The following is a 15,750-nucleotide window of genomic DNA, read 5'->3' on the forward strand; positions in this document are numbered from 1 at the left end:
CATTATTGTGATGATACATCATTGATTAGTATATTATGTAATATATTTTGTATTCAAAATATTTTCTGAGCCGACAATTTTAGTAATTAAAAAACTATGCAGAAGTGAAAATAGTTGGCTTAATGTGTTCATATAGACATTTTCTAGGTGATGATAAAAAATATATTTGTAACGTAAAGTATATTTAGGTATAAAAAATACACTTTTAATAGTAACACACATCAAATATTTGTAAATGGATATAAATCAGTGTATTATAACAAAAATACAATTTATAAATAACATACAACAAATTTTAATATATTTGTATTAAATTTAATTTAATTTATAAAACTTTAAACCCGCACATCGGCGGGTCCTCATCTAGTTCACTATATAAACAATACTAAGTGTATAATATCGATAATATACATAACCTAATTGTAAGTTTCACCTATAAAATTAATATACAGCATGTTATACCAATAACTTCAATTTGTAAATTTGGTATATTAAGATTTCTAAACACGATCACATCAATTTGTAATACCAAATCACGGGTCAATACATGTTTTGTTGGATTTTTTTGGCTTTACCGAATGTATAATTAACGAATTTGATATTGCACCAAACCAAAATAGTAGTACCAACTACGTGTCGAAATCAGAGTATGGACCTTAAGTAAATTAAATATATGATTTTAAAATGTATAGAACTAATAAATTTTCTACTTATTTTGTAACAAACAAATCCAAATTTACATAAATATTTCCTCACGCTGGTAACATTATTCTACAAAATATTAACGTGTATTTATTAGTCGGTAATAAAACGGGTAATGAGACGGGTAACGAGACGCTCAAAAATTAAATTAATATCCGATACTCGATCATTATTCATGGATAGTATAATTATTATACCCTTCACTCGACCCTAAAATTGCGGGTACCTTTTTTCGGGACGGATACAAACCGAAAAACGGGTCCAATACGGGTATCGGTAGTAGTTTTCAGGCCTACCTATTAGTAGTTTAATATAAATCAAAATTCACCATATAGTACTATATTATATAACATGTAAATGAATGATACAACATAAACATAATATTAACAAATAACAAAATAAAAGAAAATTCTCCGTGCTACTAGCGCGGGTTATTATCTAGTGTAATAATTAAAGATGAAACATAAATTTAATTGCTTTTTTTCTCTCGTTTTTTTGTGTGAAATAAATTAGGACGATAAGTAACATGAAACAACCGAAATATTGATTAATACTCCCTCTGATTCTTTTTAATTGTCGTTTAAGGTTTTTGCACACAAATTAAGAAAACTATTAAACTTTCTGTTTTGCCTTTTATTAATATATTTCCTAATTTTTTGATTCGTTAAAACTTTAAAACAGCAGGAATATTCACCAAACATCTGCATTGAAAATCTAAAACGACAATTATTATGAAACAACAATTAAGTTCCAAAACGACAATTAAATTAAAACGGAGGGAGTATTTAATACTCCTAGTAGGGAGACAAAATTATTAAAATATTTATTGATTTTTACTCATTCTGTTTTACAAAGAGTGTCATTTTGACACATTTCACCCAAATTAAGAAAAATTTGAATTATACATATTTGCCCCTATTTATTAAGTGAAAATTTTGAATTATACATATTTGTCCCTATTTAATAAGTGATTAATGATTAAAATTCAATGAAAATAGCTTTGAGTTTAGGGGTAAAAAAAAATTTAGCATTAAAACACTCATTAGAAATGTAAAATGACATTTTTTGTGAAACAAAAAAATTTTCTCCAGAATGACACTCTTTATAAAACTGAGAGAGTATTGTAAAAGGTTTTTTTTAATTCCACCCAAACATAGAAATTTTAAACTCTATATTTTTTAATAGAGTTAAAAAATCTTTATCGACTTATTCGAGTTATACATCATCAGAATCAATCATACGCCATCTATATATTATTCATTTTTCCATTAAGATATTACAGTTTCCAGGTTTCCACAGTTTATTATGGTCAGAAGGTTGAAATATCGATAACCAAATGTTATGGTTACGTTGAAGATATCTTAAACGATTATATGGCCAAAATAAATGTAACCAAAATAAGTTAATGCGATATATAGATGGCCACGTGATGGATAGTGTAAACCAAATAAGCTAAACAGGATTTTAATTTATAATATATTTTGTTATCTCCTTGCCATTTGATTATTAATTTTTTTGTTAAGTATATCTTATTATATAAATCTTAGTTCTCAAAGTTAGTAACTCACCAGATCGTGACACGTGTCAGTTTTAACGATCAGATATCAAAGTTAAAAATTCATCATATCATGATACGTGTCAATTTTAACAATTAAATATCAAACCAAATCGTGACACGTGTTAGTTTTAACGATCAGAGATCAAAGTTAAAAACTCACCGGATCGTGACACATATCAATTTTAACGATTAAATATCAAAGTTAATAACTCATTAGATCGTGATATGTATCAATTTTAACGATCAATGTTAGTAACTCATTAGATTGTGACATGTGTCAATTTTAACGATCAGAAATCACAGTTTTCAAGCTTCGTAAAACGAATAATAAGATAATTGTAATCTTATTATATTAAAAAAAAATTTTGTTAATCCTAAAAATAAAATAATTGTAAATATACCCCTCTATATCTTATTATATAAAGTATGATTTCAAAAATTACTAATTTATAAGATCGTGACATGTGTCAAAATCTTATTATGTTGTAGATTATTAAAATAATAATTAAAAATTATATTAAATTATACAATTTTGTAATTTTAAAGAAAAAGGAATTGTCTACCTTATACTGAATTCCTTGGCCTAATCTTAAAAAAAAAATAATCCTAAAAAATTTACAATAATTAAACTTATACAAAACAATCCTGCCTTATATTGAATTCCTTAGTCTAAGCTTAAAAGAAAAATAATTTAAATACAAAGATATGTATTCTCTCAGATCTTTGTTATATATATAGAGAGGAATACATCATTCCGATGTATCAAACTCAATTAGAATTTTCTAACATGAGCACTACAGCAGGAAACCAAAACTGTGAAAATAACGAAAAGTTAGCCAAGAAAAAGAAACCATTATAAAAAATGATCAGATTGTTATGATGGAGAAGGCACTTACCGATGAACCTCATATGCGACTGAAATTAGCTACACTTCAAGCATGGGTCGACAAACTAAATCAATGCGTAAGTATAAACTCATATTCAGCTTCACATACATATTTTTTCATAATTGACTAATAATATTTAACAAAATATAGAGACTCCAGCTTACAACTATGCAGCTAAGAAAATGGTAACAACTTTTAATTTTTAACTTTTAATATATCTTGCAAGCGAATCTAACATATATCTTACGCTTCTTATATTATATGTGTTTTTCAATTAGATTTTGACATGTATAAACAAAAAAAAAACAATTTATTAAGCATGTATATTATTATTAATCAATAAATAGTGAATAACAAATCTTAAAAAATAACATAAGTTATGTCAAAAGAATCATAATTTTTGAAACATAATAGGAACAAACAACTAATTAAGAAAACAACATTATATCTACATAAAATTTACATGTTTATATCAAAAGCTTTAATCTTTGATTTTTTTGTCTGATATAATTTTGCCGATATATTTTGGGTCTTTTATTCGTGCGGGTTCTTCAATGGAAGCTATCAGATGCAATGAAATAGAATCAAAGTATATAAAGCCCGCTAAATTAGTCGAGGATGGAGACACTGATGGAGGTTCCAAAAGTAATTCTACGGTTAGTAGCGTTATAAGTTTCAAAGATTAGTCAGTTAGAAATAAGTTGAGAACTTATGATTCGAGAATATTTGAGATGAGGTCATAGTTCTAAGTAGTTTTGGTACAATGTGATACTTCGGGGAGTAAATAAGGCATCGATCCTTAACGTGATTATGACATATATCATGTTTTGGATTGTTTATAAAAAAATTATTTTGTATATTTGAATTATCTAAGGCTTTATATATACCATCATGATTATAATATTCAAATTTTATTTTTATTATGTGATATTAACTTTCTTTTAATTTCTCAACTTTAATTGGGTTGGTCATAAAATCATTGTAATAGAGTAAATAATTTTCACCAGTTGTTCATCTAAAATATCTTTGGAGTAAAAAAAGTTAATGGTTAAATAAATTATGTCACAATACAATTTTAGTAATTATAAGAACTATATTTATACCAAGCAACATAAAATTTGTTTAATTTGTTTAAAATATATTTTATAGGTAGTGATAAAGAGCATACTTTAACAATAAAATAATTTAGGGTTTAAGAGCATATTTTTAATAGTGAAACATACAGTAAAATTGTATGTGATTACTAAATTATATGTTGCTTTGATGAATTCTTTGCATGTAAATTTTTTTGTAATAAGTTGTGAAACGTTTTTGAAATTTGACAGTAATAATATTTTTAATGATGAGTATTTGGCAAAAATTTTGGTAGGGGTATAATTTAGCTTTAGATTATTGTAATAATTGTAATAATATATTAAAAATATAAAAATATAAATAAGTGTATGAAGGTAAATACAAATATGATTTTGGTGGGATATACTTTAGCTTTATATTATTGTAATAATTGTTATAATATATAAAAAATATAAATAAATGTATGAAGGTAAATACAAATATGATTTTTTCTATAACTAAAATTATTTATCTATTTACTTCAAGAAATATTTTTTTTTTTAATATTTTTTAAAAATTGTTTAGGATTTAGGATTTATTTTCTTCAACTATCTTAATAGCCATACATCGTGCGGACTCTTATCTAGTATATATATATTATAACCATGCTCGTCGTGAATAGACTTTTAAAGGATTAGTCTTTCTTTAGACGACTAATAACAAATAATTTGATATTATGTAAGTTTGGTCATTTTTTAACTAGTTTGTGAATTGAGTCTTTCTATACGTAAGTTGTATCATTTTTATGAAAAAATAATATGTGAGCTGAGTCCTTAAATTGTGATGTATGGTTCAATTCAAATTCTAAGAGCATGGCCATTGCACATCCTTAAATGAGAGACTCTATCTTTTAAAAATATTAAAAACAATACTAATTTCTTCACACCCTTGTTTTTTTTGTTATTCTTCTATTAGTCATTTTTGGGTGTCTAATTTCTTGCAAACAGAGCTGAGTCTAATAAACTCCAGTTAATCAGAGAAACTCGAGACACGACGGAGGAGAGACGAAGATCGAAAAAGAAGAGAGAAACGTGATTCTTCTTAATAATCAAACGATAAAAGTTTGTTACAAAAGCTTAACCACAATTAACTAACTAAATCAGTCTTTACAGTTAGACTAATCAGCTAATCTTAATAACCGAAGTTAACCCTATTAAACCAAAGCTCATAACCGGTCATACTCTAATACGCCCCCTCAAATCTTTAGCTCCGAAGTGTCTGGTTTCGGGAGGTAAAGATTTGACAAGGACATCTTTTGTAGCAGATGATGAAACGATCCCGGATGAAGAGGTTTAGTCAAGATGTCGGCATGCTGTTCTTCAGTCGGTACATGGAGAGCTTTAAGCGTACCCTTCTTAAGCTGGTCACGTACTGTGTGACAGTCTATCTCTATATGTTTTGTCCTTTCATGGAAGACTGGATTCATGGCGATATGTAAGGCGGATTTATTGTCACAGAACAGCTTGGCCGGAGCAGACTCTGTAATGTGAAAGTCCTTGAGTAGTTGTTGTAACCAGATGATCTCACAGGTCGCTTGTGCCATACTACGATACTCTGATTCAGTGATACTTCTACTTGCCACGCCCTGTTTCTTGGATTTCCAGCAAATGAGTGAAGAGCCTAGATAAACACAATAACCCGTAACAGAACGCCTTGTCTCCTTACAATTAGCCCAATCTGCATAACAAAATCCATTCAAGCAAAGATCCGAAGTGGCAGGATACATCAAACCTTGTCCTGGATTCTGCTTAAGATAACGTAGAACCTTGTGTGCAGCTTGTAGATGTATATCAGTAGGAGCAGATATGAACTGGCTCAGTTGGTGAACAGCAAAGGTGATACCGGGCCTTGTGATGGTGAGATATAGAAGGCGACCAATAAGTTCTCTGTAAGAGGTAGGAGAAGATAACAACGTACCCATATCCTTGGTAAGTCGCAGGTTCGGATCCATCGGTATAGAACTCGGCTACAGCCTATTAAACCTGCATCTTCAAGCAGATTCTGAGCATATTTGCGTTGGCAGATTGATATACCCGCTGATGAACGCGGAATCTCCAATCCAAGGAAAAAGCGAGCTGGTCCAAGATCCTTGATTTTAAATTCAGAGTGCAAAAGTGTCTTCAGATCATGGACAGCAGCATCATCATTACTTGCTATCATTATGTCATCGACATATACTAGCACAGCAACAATGGAACAAATTCCTGATGGACGCATGAAGACTTTAACGAAAAGAGTATTATCAGCAGGTGATTGAACGTAGTTTGCTCCCAAGGAAAACCGTAGATAGACGTTTATACCACTGTCTCGAGGCTTGTTTCAAACCATATAGGGACTTGAGTAAACGACATACTGGATTAGGAGGTAAAACTACACCTGGTGGAGGTAAATTTCCTCTTCCAAATCACCATGGAGAAAAGCATTGGAGACGTCCATTTGAGTCAGGCTCCAACCCTTCGCAGAAGCTAAGCCAAGAAGCAACTTTACACTGGTGAGTTTCGCAACAGGGGAAAACGTCTCAAGATAGTCGATCCCTTCTTGCTGTGTGAAGCCTTGCGCAACCAGGCGTGCCTTGTACCGTTCAACAAAACCGTCGGAGTTATACTTAATAGTAAAAACCCATTTGCATCCAATCGCATGTTTCCCTGCAGGTAGAGACTCAACAACAAAGGTCTTATTAAGTTCAAGAGCAGAGAGCTCATCATTTGCTGCATTAGTCCACTTCTCTGATTTCATGGCCTGATGGAATGTTTTCGGTTCTGTTTCAGCACAATAAGAAAAGATATAGGATTGGAACAGAGGTGTATAGCGGTCAAGAGTACAGACAGAGGAAAGGGGATAAGGTGTAGTCTTTTTAAGTGATGGAGGGAGAGATGTTATGGGAAGAGGAGGTGGTAGGGGTGGGGTGGGGGAAGGTTGGGAAGGTGGTGAAGGAGAAGAAAGATGGATATCTGTTGGTGGTAAAGAGGAAATGGAAGGAACAAGAGAGCAATGATACTCGGCCAGATAACCAGGAGCTCTAGATTGTCTCTTTGGCCTAACGTTAGATACAGAAGTAGGATCTGTAACAGACGTAGATGTAGTGCCAGCCGGAATGGTACCATGATCATGCTCTAATGATGGTGCAGATGGTAGAGTAGGAACTAATGAATCTTCATCAATAAGAGGCATGCTTTCAACAAAATGCAATGGAACAGGAAGAGGTAAAATGGAATTAGGAAACATATCTATGGCAGATGACAATAAAGAACTAGTGTTAAAAGGGAAAACATCTTCTTGAAATACCACATTCCTAGAGATAGAAATAGCATTTGACTCTAAATCCATGACTTTATATCCCTTATAACCTACTGGATACCCTAGAAAAACACATGGTCTAGCTCGAGGAGAAAACTTATTACGTTCATGAGGATTAGTCGAAACATAACACAAGGAACCAAAACTTTTTAGTAAACTATAATCGGGTAATTTCGTAAGCAATAGTTCATAAGGTGATTTGTTAGCTAAGACAGGAGAAGGCATACGATTTATGAGAAATGCTGCAGTCAACACACAATCAGTCCAATATTGCAGGGGGATATTTGATTGAAAAAGTAAAGATCTTGCCACATTCAAGAGATGTTGATGCTTGCGTTCAACAACAGAATTTTGTTGTGGTGTGTAAGCACATGAAAAATAATGAATCATACCATGTTCTTTAATAATGTCAGTGAATGCTAATTCTGGTGCATTATCAGATCGTATGGCCTTAACAATGCTATCATATTGTGTCTTAACATGTTTAAGAAAAACTGGGAAAACTGTATTAACTTCCTTTTTATTCCTTAAGAGATAAACCCATGTAGTACGAGTACAATCATCGACCAAAGTAAGAAAATAACGAAAACCTTCTACAGACTCAATACTAAAAGGACCCCATATATCAAGATGGACTAAATCGAAAGGTTTATCAGCTATATTACCATGCGAAACATACGCCAGTCTTTTCTGTTTAGCTAAAGGGCAAATACTACAATGCGAAGACAAAGAAGAATTCTTCAATGAAGGAATCAAACTAACAAGTTTCTGAAGAACTAGATGCGACGGATGTCCGAGACGTTGATGCCAGAGAGAATCATCAGTGACCACAGAAGCAGAGAAAGAACATGCTGCAGGAAAAGATGGCGAGAGGGAAGTATTCTTAGTAGCTAGAATGTAAAGGTCTTGAAAGACTCTACCCCTCCCAATCATCAAGCCCTGAGAAAGTTCCTGAATCAAGCAACAATTATCAAAGAAATGTGTTGAACAAGACAATGTTTTAACCAACCTACTTACACTAATCAAATTAAATTTGAAATCAGGAACATGCAAAACATTGTATAAAATCAACTTTGGAGAAATATGAATTGTCCCTATATGAGTGATAGAGACCCTAGTACCATTTGGCAATGTCACAGTAATATCTGTAACAGGTCGTAAGTCTGTAAACAAAGCTAGATTAGAGCAAACATGATTAGAAGCGCCACTATCTATAATCCAAGCATCATGCGGTATAAGTTGTTGTAAAGAAGAAAGAATATGATTTTGAAAAGTTAAAATATGGTTTTGATATTTAAGAGAAGTCGAAGGAAAAGGGAAAGTGATACCAGAGGTAGAAGTTGCTGCCATCAAACCATGTTCAGAGATTGTAGCCATAGCACTAGGGATACTAGAACCAGAAGACGAAGCTATAGGCTCTTGAACATGAACTTGACCCTTGTATTGAGAAACCATCTGATCAATTTGCTGTGGGGTAAAACCTTGTAAACTTGAAGGAACACCATTAGGAACCATGAACTGCGGATATTGGTTAGAAACATAACCATACGACACATCTTCAGTTGGAAACGTTCCAGTCTCAGAATAAACCTGAGCCACTGCATTTGCCTTTTGCATAGAATTCGCATATGGCACCATTTGATTAGGATTTTGAGACATCTGTGGTTGAGACTGCATCGTTGGCATCCTAGGCTGAAACTGATTTGGCATCGTTGGAGGTCTGTAATTGTATCCTGCAGCATTAGTCTTATATCCTGGTGGAAATCCATGGAGTTTGTAACACTTTTGAATAGTGTGTCCAACTTTACCACAATGAGAACAAATAGGTTTCTGTATAGTCCTCCCTGTATTGTAGGCAGCAACATAGGCACTCTCAGCCTCATTCATAGAAGCAACACTCTGAAAAGCAACACTTTCAATACCAGTCGTCGGTTTAACTACAACCTGTCGTTCATCCTGTGTGATCATGTTAAAAGCCTCTTCAATAGTAAGTATCGGCTTGAGCATTAGTAAATGGCATCTAGCTTGATCATAACCTTCATTCAAGCCCATCAAGAACTTGGTCACACGACTTCGTTGTTGCAACCTTTCCCATTTTACAGCTGCATCACACTCACAACGACCACATGTGCAAACAGGAAGCTCTACATAGTTCTTATGTTCTTCCCACAAAGTAAGTAAAGCCGTATAATATGTAGAGACATCCATTGATCCTTGAACGATCTGACTAAGTTTCTGTTCTATAGAGAAAATCCTAGGTGCATCATCTTGCTTAAACCTAGACAGTATATTCTTCCAAATCCCTTCTACAGTAGGAATGAAAAGCAAACTCGCACCTATCTTCTTATCAACAGAATTCATCAACCAAGTGGATACAATATCATTGCACCTAGACCATACACCAAAATCTCTATGATCTTCCTGAGGTTTCGAGATCGTACCATTGATGAATCCAAGCTTATTGCGGACATTAAGAGCCATCCACATCGAGCGACGCCAAGAGGGAAAATCCGAAGCAGTAACAAGACGATCAGAAACAAGAACGAGTCCTGCGTGATCCGCACTATGGAGATGATAGGGATGCTCATATTGATCAGTCTGATACTGCGGTTGAACATTCATCGGAGCATTCGTATTGCCATAAGTACTCATCCTCAAAACAAGAACGAGAAATCCAAAGAAAATGAGACAAAAAGAGAAAATCAAAAACAAGATTCGTACTCACTGAGGTCAATCAAAAGAGAATCAAAAGAATCAGAAAATTGAGAAAACTCCTATGAGAAAATCGCACACAACGGCGAAAAATTGCTGAACAAATCGAAAACAAGAATTAACTGGGAAGCTCATCTCCGTCGCGTAAGATGCAGAAGCAATCGAGACTCAATTGAGTAGCTCTTATACCATAATAAACTCCGGTTAATTGGAGAAACTCGAGACACGACGGAGGAGAGACGAAGATCGAAGAAGAAGAGAGAAACGTGATTCTTCTTATTAATCAAACGATAAAAGTTTGTTACAAAAGCTTAACCACAATTAACTAACTAAATCAGTCTTTATAGTTAGACTAATCAGCTAATCTTAATAACCGAAGTTAACCCTATTAAACCAAAGCTCATAACCGGTCATACTCTAATAGAGTCAATCCCACTGCTTATGCATGTATTTTGTAACAAAGATAGAAACAAGAATACGAGAAACAGACAACTATATATACATTTTATTTATTGTGTTGTCTTATGAGACTAAGAAATCATTATATGAGAACTCAGGACTGGAGAGAAGAAGATCAAAATGCCTGCTTCCAAGCGTGTCTTTTAGTATCGTGATCTGACCTTTCTTAAAGAGTGTGTCCTCTTCCAGTTTCTCTACCTTGCTCTTCAACATGTCCTTCTCTGACTCCAAATCCATGTTTTGCTTTCTGCGTTCCTTCACTTCCTTCCACATCTCTTCTCTTTCCTCCAACACTTTTGGTAATGTAGCCAAGTCTTTAGCAGCTTCTTCGAGATTGTTTTCAAGCCGGTTTATGTTTTCGTCCTTCTTCACCATATGATACGTCCAAATCAAGTCTATCAGAACCCAACACTCATGGAGCTTTCATCCCTTATGACAAAACTCCTAGCCACAAAAAAATGTAAAATTCTGAAATACCTGCAGCTTGAGGTCTAACAACAGCTTCACGGCCAACGAAACGAGGTGGTGTCCTCTTATTTCCCTGATTCATGTTTTACTCCAACGGTTAACAACTCGCGCACTCTTCCATTATAAGAAAAAAATGCAGGGAATTAAAAGAAAGGACTGACCTTTATTATAACTCGATCTGCCACAGCAAATGAGGAATGATTACAAGACATCCGCTGAGACAACCAAATACCAAATCATGAACACAAGTGATTTTACTCACAGAGATTTGGAGTTATCGAGTCTTCAGAGACGGGCTGTGAACATGTACATCAAGCTTTCTAAGAGCACAAAACGAAAAACAGATTTCAAATAAGCAAAGGGAAAGAGATAAAAGCAAAAAGTAAAGCAGAGAGCAAAAGAAGAGATTGTGATAGGAAGAAAGGAAACTCTGTACCATCTGTTTAACTTATTCTATTCCTCCAGCTCCAAAAGTGTGTCCGCAAGGCAAAATCATAGCATCAGCCATCAAAACCCTTCTACAGTTGTGCAATTAGAATTATTATATTATAACCCAAAATAGGCCATAAATCATGAACACAAGCATGATCAATACCATGCAGCTGCGATGAAAAGCTCATCTCGAATGGAAAGCAGCTACGATGATCACAAAACTAATTCAGAAACTCAAGGCTAGCACAATGTCATGTAACAAACTAATAACTTGATCATTCTAACTTGTCACACTTCTTTTATTTTGAGTCAGACCAAACTGAGAGTCGCAAACTTTTGAACACTGACAAAGCATAAATTATCTAAGGCAACCTAATGAAATGAAAACCCATAAACCACAATCTAAACTAGACGACGCAGTAAACACAAAGCTGAAGCAAATACAAGTCTCAGAATCACAAACCTTCCACTAAGATACCCATGAGAATGTTTCTCCTCTGACTTCAAACTCGAAAAAAAACTCAAAATCGATTCCTAGATTTTGTTCACATAATCAAATTCGACATCAAATTGGAACACTCGATCCAATTAACAAAGGGCTTTTCTATAATAGATTTCGACATCAAATGAATATGAGGAAAAGAAGTTGTTTTCTTTGCTTACCTATAGTGTCTTCTGCTGCTATTTCCGATTTGGTTTCTTCTCCTTGATTTTGATTCCCTTTTGATAAATCGATTCATGTGAAGAGGTTTTTTTTCATCGTTCATTCGTGAGAGAGAGAGAAACAAATGAAGAAAAGAGAAAGAAAAAAAACAACAGAACAAAGACAATGCATTATTGACACGTGGGTGTCTCTGAGTGAGAAAGAAGTGCATTTCCAGTGACAGTTCAATTAAAAATTAATTAAAAATAATACCTTCAATTAAAAATAATACCTTCAATTAAAAATAATAATAAAAATTAAAAATAATACCTTCAATTAAAAATTAATTAAAAATAATAATAAAGAAACAGAAAAACTGAGAAACCGTCTTTCTCTCAGCAAGGATAGCATCGATTATCAGACATGATGTGTAACTTTATTTTTCCAATTTTATTATTTAAATATATAATAATATTAAAAAGAAATAATTATCTTGAGCAACAGAGAAGCGTTACTTGAATGTAGATAAAAACTTTATTTTTATTTAATTTTATTATTAACAAGATAAAAGAGATCCCATCAGTTATACCGATGGGAATGCTCTAAGGAGAGACTCTAAAACCCAAATCAACAATGGTGGAAGAAGAAGCTCAAACCCTAGTTTTCACAGTCTTGATCCTAATCCTCACTCTCACATTCCTTATCAAGAAACTCAAACCAAGACAAAACCTTCCACCGTCTCCACCGTTCTCACTTCCATTCATCGGCCACCTCCGCCTCCTCAAACCGCCGCTCCACCGCGTTTTCCTCTCCGTCTCTCAATCACTAAACGATTCTCCGATCTTCTCCCTCAGCCTTGGAAACAAACTAGTTTTCGTCGTCTCTTCGAACACGATCGCCGAAGAATGCTTTACCAAGAACGACATCATCCTCGCGAACCGCCCGAGCTCGATTGCTTCGAAACACTTATCGTACGCCAGCTCAACCATTGTCACAGCTCCGTATAGTGAACATTAGAGAAACCTCCGGCGTATCGGCGCCGTGGAGATTTTTTCGAATCACCGTCTTAATAGCTTTACCTCTGTCCGCCGTGACGAGATCCGACGTCTTATAGTTTGTCTCTCACGTAACTCTTCACTTGTAAGTGAGCTCTTACTCATAGAGTTTTTATGAAAGTAATTGAGACCTTTAATACTAATTTAGGAGATATGTTATCAACTTTTAGTTACCAAAAAAAAAAAACATGTGAGAGTTCACGTCTTTCAGCTCATAAATCTACCAGAATAGTCGGAATCATTCCCATTTGGGGCTTAACACATAAACTCAATTATTTTTAAGGTTTCTGAATTTTGGCATTGTTTTGACTATTTGTGTCCGGTAAGTTTTTCTGAAAGTTTTCTCAAAGTCTGTTTTTTTTTTTTTTTTACCGTTTTCCTACTTAAGCAAGTCGTAAGTCGTAGTAAATGTTTAGTAGAAAATCTCAAATTGTAGGAAAATTCTTAGGTAATTTCGAAATGGTAGGAAAATTGAAAAAAGTTTTTGACAATTTTCCTACCAATTAATATTATATATTACTGGGATTACGTACGTTATTACCATTTCGAAAATTTTAAATAATAATAATAATAATAATAATAATAATAATAATAATAATAATAATAATAATAATAATAATAATAATAATAATAATAATAATAATAATAATAATTGGTTCAGTCTAGTATTTATAAGTTGTGTTTTATGATTTGCGTTATTAATTTAACATAATTAAGGTGTATATTGTAATGAATTTTGCAGGATTTTGCAAAGGTTGAGATGACTTCAATATTATCAGACTTAACATTTAACAACATCACTAGAATGGTGGCTGGAAAATGTTACTACGGAGACGGTTTAGAGGATGATCCAGAGGCTAAACACGTCCGCCAGCTTATCGCAGAGGCTGTAAGTTTTTCTGGTGCTGGAAACGTTGCTGACTATTTACCGGTCTTGAGATATATCACAAATTTCGAGACACGGATAAAGAAAACTGGTGGTAGGCTTGATGAGTTCTTTCAAGGACTGGTCGATGAGAAACGAGCAGCAAAGGAGAAGGAGAACACTATGATCGATCACTTGCTTTCTCTGCAAGAAACTCAACCTGAGTACTACACGGACCGCACCATTAAAGGAACTATAATCGTAAGTAACCATTTTTAGTTCATTAGTCGATTTATTTAGTCATTGTTCAATTTTTTCGTGTATGCGTGCAATGTGCAGTCTCTTATACTGGCGGGGACTGATACTTCAGCGGTAACATTGGAATGGGCATTGTCAAGCCTGTTGAACCATCCGGATGTACTAAAAAAGGCCAGAGATGAAATCGACAATAAAGTTGGTTTCGACAAGCTTATGGAAGAATCAGACGTCGCCAATCTTTCTTATCTTCAAAATATTGTCTCTGAGACGTTGCGGATGTACCCCGCGGCGCCATTGTTGGTTCCTCATGTCGCATCAGAAGACTGTAAAGTGGCAGGTTATGATATGCCGAGTGGCACAAGGTTATTGGTGAATGTGTGGGCCATACAAAGAGATCATCAGCTATGGGATGATCCCACGAGTTTCAAGCCCGAGAGGTTCGAGAAAGAAGGAGAGAGTCGTAAACTAATGGCGTTCGGGTTAGGAAGAAGGGCGTGCCCCGGGTACGTATTAGCTGAACGGCTAGTAAGTTTAACGCTTGGGTGTCTGATTCAATGTTTTGAATGGGAGAGGATTGGAGAAGAAAAGGTGGATATGACTGAAGGTGGAGGACTCACAATGCCTAGAGCTAGGCCGTTGGCAGCCATGTGCAGAGCACGTGCCTTTGTTGGTGAAATCATACATGAGTCTGCTTAATTGTAGAATTTAGTAAATTAAAATACATGTATTTAGGCGATAGTGATGTCTGTATGTGTTGGAGTGGATTGCGATTAGACTCTAATTCTGTGAAAATTTACCAATGAAAAACACCTTCTAAGTTTCGCCATATATAATCCTTTAGCTCTTACTAATCATGACAAATTTCTTTTGTTTAATTTAAGACGAATAATTTGTTTATATCTCGTAGTAATGAGAGGTAGTTGTGTTTAAAGAAACAACAAATTATATAGAACTTATGGCCATGGGTTTAGAATGTTATTTATGAAAGAGCTATACTAACTAAGATGAAGTGAGGAAAAAAGAAGAATAATAGTAAATTTGCGCATACTAAAATGAGGAAGTTGTAGAATTTATCTTCCTCCTCCCTCCCCAAATATTTTGATGAGATTTAATCAATTTTTTTTTTTTTTTTTTTTGTGAATAATTTTATTAAAAACTCAAAAGAGCTAGTTATTTGGTCATTTTTTACATGCTTTTACATTAGCTTGTCGAGAGATTAATTAGAGATAAAAAGAACGAGTTGAAATTTAATCAATTATGTGCTAATATTTTTGGAATTTTTTTTAATAGAAAATTAGATT

At 33.8% G+C, this 15,750-nt stretch overlaps 2 protein-coding genes across 7 annotated transcripts; one reads left to right on the forward strand and one right to left on the reverse strand.

Moving 5' to 3' along the window:
• Nucleotides 1–10,524: 10,524 nt before the first annotated feature.
• Nucleotides 10,525–12,484, reverse strand: LOC104787576 (uncharacterized). Of its 6 annotated transcripts, none has more exons than XR_015557648.1 (6): nt 12,292–12,429; nt 11,633–11,714; nt 11,459–11,516; nt 11,358–11,374; nt 11,206–11,269; nt 10,525–11,091 (listed from the first exon to the last, which is right to left on the reverse strand). XR_015557648.1 is itself a non-coding variant. In XM_010513185.2 (6 exons), exons 4-6 carry the CDS (start codon nt 11,406–11,408, stop codon nt 10,792–10,794), a joined length of 447 nt encoding a protein of 148 aa, XP_010511487.1. In that variant the 5' UTR covers nt 11,409–11,516; nt 11,633–11,714; nt 12,092–12,162; nt 12,292–12,463; the 3' UTR covers nt 10,525–10,791. The 6 variants fall into 6 exon arrangements, 3 of the variants coding, with proteins under 3 accessions (XP_010511487.1, XP_010511488.1, XP_010511486.1); XR_015557646.1 differs by having other exon boundaries at nt 10,525–11,094; XR_015557647.1 differs by having other exon boundaries at nt 10,525–11,123.
• Nucleotides 12,485–12,875: 391 nt separating this feature from the next.
• LOC104789578 (cytochrome P450 81D11-like) lies at nt 12,876–15,282 on the forward strand. Its single transcript, XM_087451016.1, has 3 exons — nt 12,876–13,411; nt 14,069–14,452; nt 14,531–15,282. Exons 2-3 carry the CDS (start codon nt 14,087–14,089, stop codon nt 15,143–15,145), a joined length of 981 nt encoding a protein of 326 aa, XP_087307142.1. The 5' UTR covers nt 12,876–13,411; nt 14,069–14,086; the 3' UTR covers nt 15,146–15,282.
• The last annotated feature ends 468 nt before the right edge of the window (nt 15,283–15,750 follow it).

Source organism: Camelina sativa, chromosome 5, assembly GCF_030686135.1.
Source record: "Camelina sativa cultivar CO46 ecotype springtype chromosome 5, ASM3068613v1".
NCBI classification, from domain to species: domain Eukaryota; kingdom Viridiplantae; phylum Streptophyta; class Magnoliopsida; order Brassicales; family Brassicaceae; genus Camelina; species Camelina sativa.

Bases quoted from the DNA above. Each gene is read 5' to 3' on its own strand.
- LOC104789578 (XM_087451016.1), top strand. From the start codon at position 14,087: ATGACTTCAATATTATCAGACTTAACATTTAACAACATCACTAGAATG. The intron at 14,453-14,530 runs GTAAGTAACCAT...TGCAATGTGCAG, and splicing joins CCATTAAAGGAACTATAATC to TCTCTTATACTGGCGGGGAC.
- LOC104787576 (XM_010513186.2), bottom strand. From the start codon at position 11,408: ATGTCTTGTAATCATTCCTCATTTGCTGTGGCAGATCGAGTTATAATA. The intron at 11,270-11,357 runs GTCAGTCCTTTC...AACATGAATCAG, and splicing joins CAGATCGAGTTATAATAAAG to GGAAATAAGAGGACACCACC. The intron at 11,124-11,205 runs GTATTTCAGAAT...GGGTTCTGATAG, and splicing joins TGTTAGACCTCAAGCTGCAG to ACTTGATTTGGACGTATCAT.